This window comes from Exophiala oligosperma, assembly GCF_000835515.1.
Source record: "Exophiala oligosperma strain CBS 72588 unplaced genomic scaffold supercont1.121, whole genome shotgun sequence".
Lineage (NCBI taxonomy): Eukaryota > Fungi > Ascomycota > Eurotiomycetes > Chaetothyriales > Herpotrichiellaceae > Exophiala > Exophiala oligosperma.
The window spans coordinates 1-2,773 of record NW_015622938.1 but is presented as its reverse complement, the minus strand read 5'-3'; the positions used below and the strand labels follow the sequence as shown (position 1 = coordinate 2,773).

Sequence of the window (2,773 nt, the reverse complement as noted above, 5' to 3'; positions counted from 1 at the left end):
TCGACGTTCGTAGTGGTGTTGCTTTCATTGAAGCACTTTCTCTGATGCTCCAGCTAGAAATACCAAACCTGAAGGTGACGGTTCGGCGCGCACGGTCAATTTCTCGAATAATCCAGATCAACGTCTTGCAGATATAAAACCTCTCCGTTGTTGTACCAGATGGCCGCCACAAAATGCTAATCTACGTACTGGCATTTCTCCTCCAATTCTCGTATTCAGGATTCCCAAATTTCTCCACTGTACCTTGGCTTCCATATATAACTATCACACCCTCGAACGAAATGATTCCAACGTCTATCTGTCCGCTTCCTTCCACCCTATGACAATTGAGTTCGCGGGAAAGATTTTACCAGTTTCTGTGCAGATACCATGGTATCTCTCCAACTTTTCGAAAGGTCTCTGTCTATCTCGTAAGATTTTCGATATTCGTGCCCATGACAAGGAGGTTGGAATCCCCCCTTGTCATATCCAATACGGTGGTGAAAGCCGCTCCGAACAGTGCGAGATTCAGTAGTAATATCTTAGCATTGGAAATCAGGCAGTGTCTCATGTATTAGAGTATCCGTATCCTCGGAAATTTGACCAGTACCTTCAGGAACCTGCTAGACTCATATTCCTAGCGGCGAAAATAACCAATTACATGCTAATTCTGGATTGAATCTTGCAAGTTATGTCTCAATTCTCGATGCTTTTTGTAGGACTGCAGTTGATAGAATCGATTGATTTTCTTGCTATCTCTATGAAACAATGTTATGTGGAAATGCACCTAATTAGTGTTTCACGCCAAGACGCAGTGTTCGCGTCGAAGCAGGAATGGCGCCATCCAAGAAATAAATTTCCGCCATACCCGGATGGACCAGACCATTCACGCATGGGCCAGTCCAGACTAGAAATACCGTATTTTCGCGTAATTCTAGTCTGGTCGAAGGATGATCGTTTTTTCTGTCTGTAGCGAAGACTCACGCCTTCGGCAGTGTAAGCACTCCAATCGTCTAGCTATTAGCATCAATGCAAAGATGTTTCTCGCCCCTCAGCGACCTGTTCCCGTAATTGACGGTGATCTTCTCGCCATGGGTGTTTGCCGGCTAACCGGCATACAGGACATCGACACTTTTGCCTTCTCCAATACTGTTGGCCGTAGTGGACAGTGATTTCTTCCCCATCATAAATGTTTTCTTCAGCAACGATTGCCATCCTAAACTTCCCTGATACCCTCATGCCCTTGAAGCGGGCCAATGGGTCACAACTGTGATTGAACAGTCGAGAGATATTGCCGGACTCAGTACAGTTAATCTGGGCGACTGTGGGCTCGCCGAGGATATCGCTTCGGTCTACCTGTATACATTGACCGTTGTCGTACGTGTCGGGAGGCGTCAATACCCCCGTAAGGAAGGCGATAATGGTGCCCTTGGAATAGGCGATTTGGCCCGCTTCCTTCGCGACGGCTTGTAGACCTCGGTTTTTGGCCTCGTACTTGTCTTCATAATTCCGGATGCGAGGCTGTATGTCGTGACGAATAGCGGCGCAATGGCAATTTCTCTTATGGCACAGGTAACAAGGGCAATTGCTCTGATGACACAACTTGCACTCAATCCCACCAGAAGCAGGCAGGGATGTTGGGTCAACCGGCCACGGTGAATCATTGGGCCATTCTTCTGGTCTGGGCCAATCTGGGTACGCATCGGGATTATATATGTTTTCGTCCTTTGCTGGGAAGACTTCCAGAATGGAGACTAACTCTCTGTCCGAAATTTTGTCCAGTGATATGCTCAGGTTTTCCCAGATGAAGTCGACATCGTCTGCCGCGGGATCCAGGGAGTGTTCAAATGCTCTGCCCGCGACGCAGAGAGATGACATATACTCGGGTTTCAGATGAGAAAGTAACGAGGCAAAGTCTCCTTCGTCGAGGTTGAGCCAAGATGTAGGCGAAAAGCCAAATCTTTGAGTTTCGAAGGGGATGAAGCAAAGGATACCTGGAAACGCCTTACAGTATGCCCGCCACTGCGCCCCCTCAGTTCGATGTTGCTTCCACTGGCGGCGGTTCATCCCCGTGCGCTTAAGGATTTTTCCAATGACAGCTGGGTCAGTCCTTAGACGGCCTTGGTTGATCTCGTCGATATGATCGGCAAGACGGACTTGGAACAACCGAGTAAGGAAGTTATGAAAGGCAGTCTTGCGTGAAAGCATATGGATGATTTTCACATCGTTCTCGAGCATTTGGGCTGCATCTAGGACCCGAAGTTGTCTTTTGGACGCATTTGTGGTGAGATATATTTGTATCGCTGTAGGTTCGGGGTCTCGACGACCGTTGACAATATCGAAGAACTGCTGGATTGCGTCTCTACTCTGAATAGCTGTCACCATCCGCGAGACCAGATCATTGGAGATCTCGGTTCCAGTCATTATCATATCAACTGAACGGTGCATCATGGTCTTTTTCCTAGAGTGTTGCGGGAACGGTTCGTCTCTGCGCCTCTTTTGGGATCTGACCTGTTGCTTGTTCATCCTAAGTTCGCTCCCTGTCGCTTTACCGTCCCGATTCGGCGCTGGTAGACGGTTTCTAGGAAGCCGCTCGCGTCTTTGAGGCTGGACCAAGCCGTGAACTGGCTGTGAAACTTCGTCGCCTTGCTCGCGCTGTGGTTCATTCGGGGCACGGAACTCTAAGAACGCATTTGGGATAGGAAATCCATCGCAATTGGGGCTGCATTCAGAGTAACCTTCAATGCTCCAACCAGGGCCGCCATAGTTTATGGCTTCGGCAACGGTGGGGCCA

The 2,773-nt window shown here is 48.8% G+C and overlaps 1 protein-coding gene across 1 annotated transcript; it reads right to left on the bottom strand.

Annotated features, from left to right (window-relative positions):
* Positions 1–727: 727 nt before the first annotated feature.
* On the bottom strand, positions 728–2,773 carry PV06_11916 (uncharacterized protein; the record flags this gene model as incomplete). Its single annotated transcript, XM_016413662.1, has 1 exon — positions 728–2,773. A coding segment is annotated over one exon (1,768 nt), but the record flags the coding sequence as incomplete, so codon positions are not given.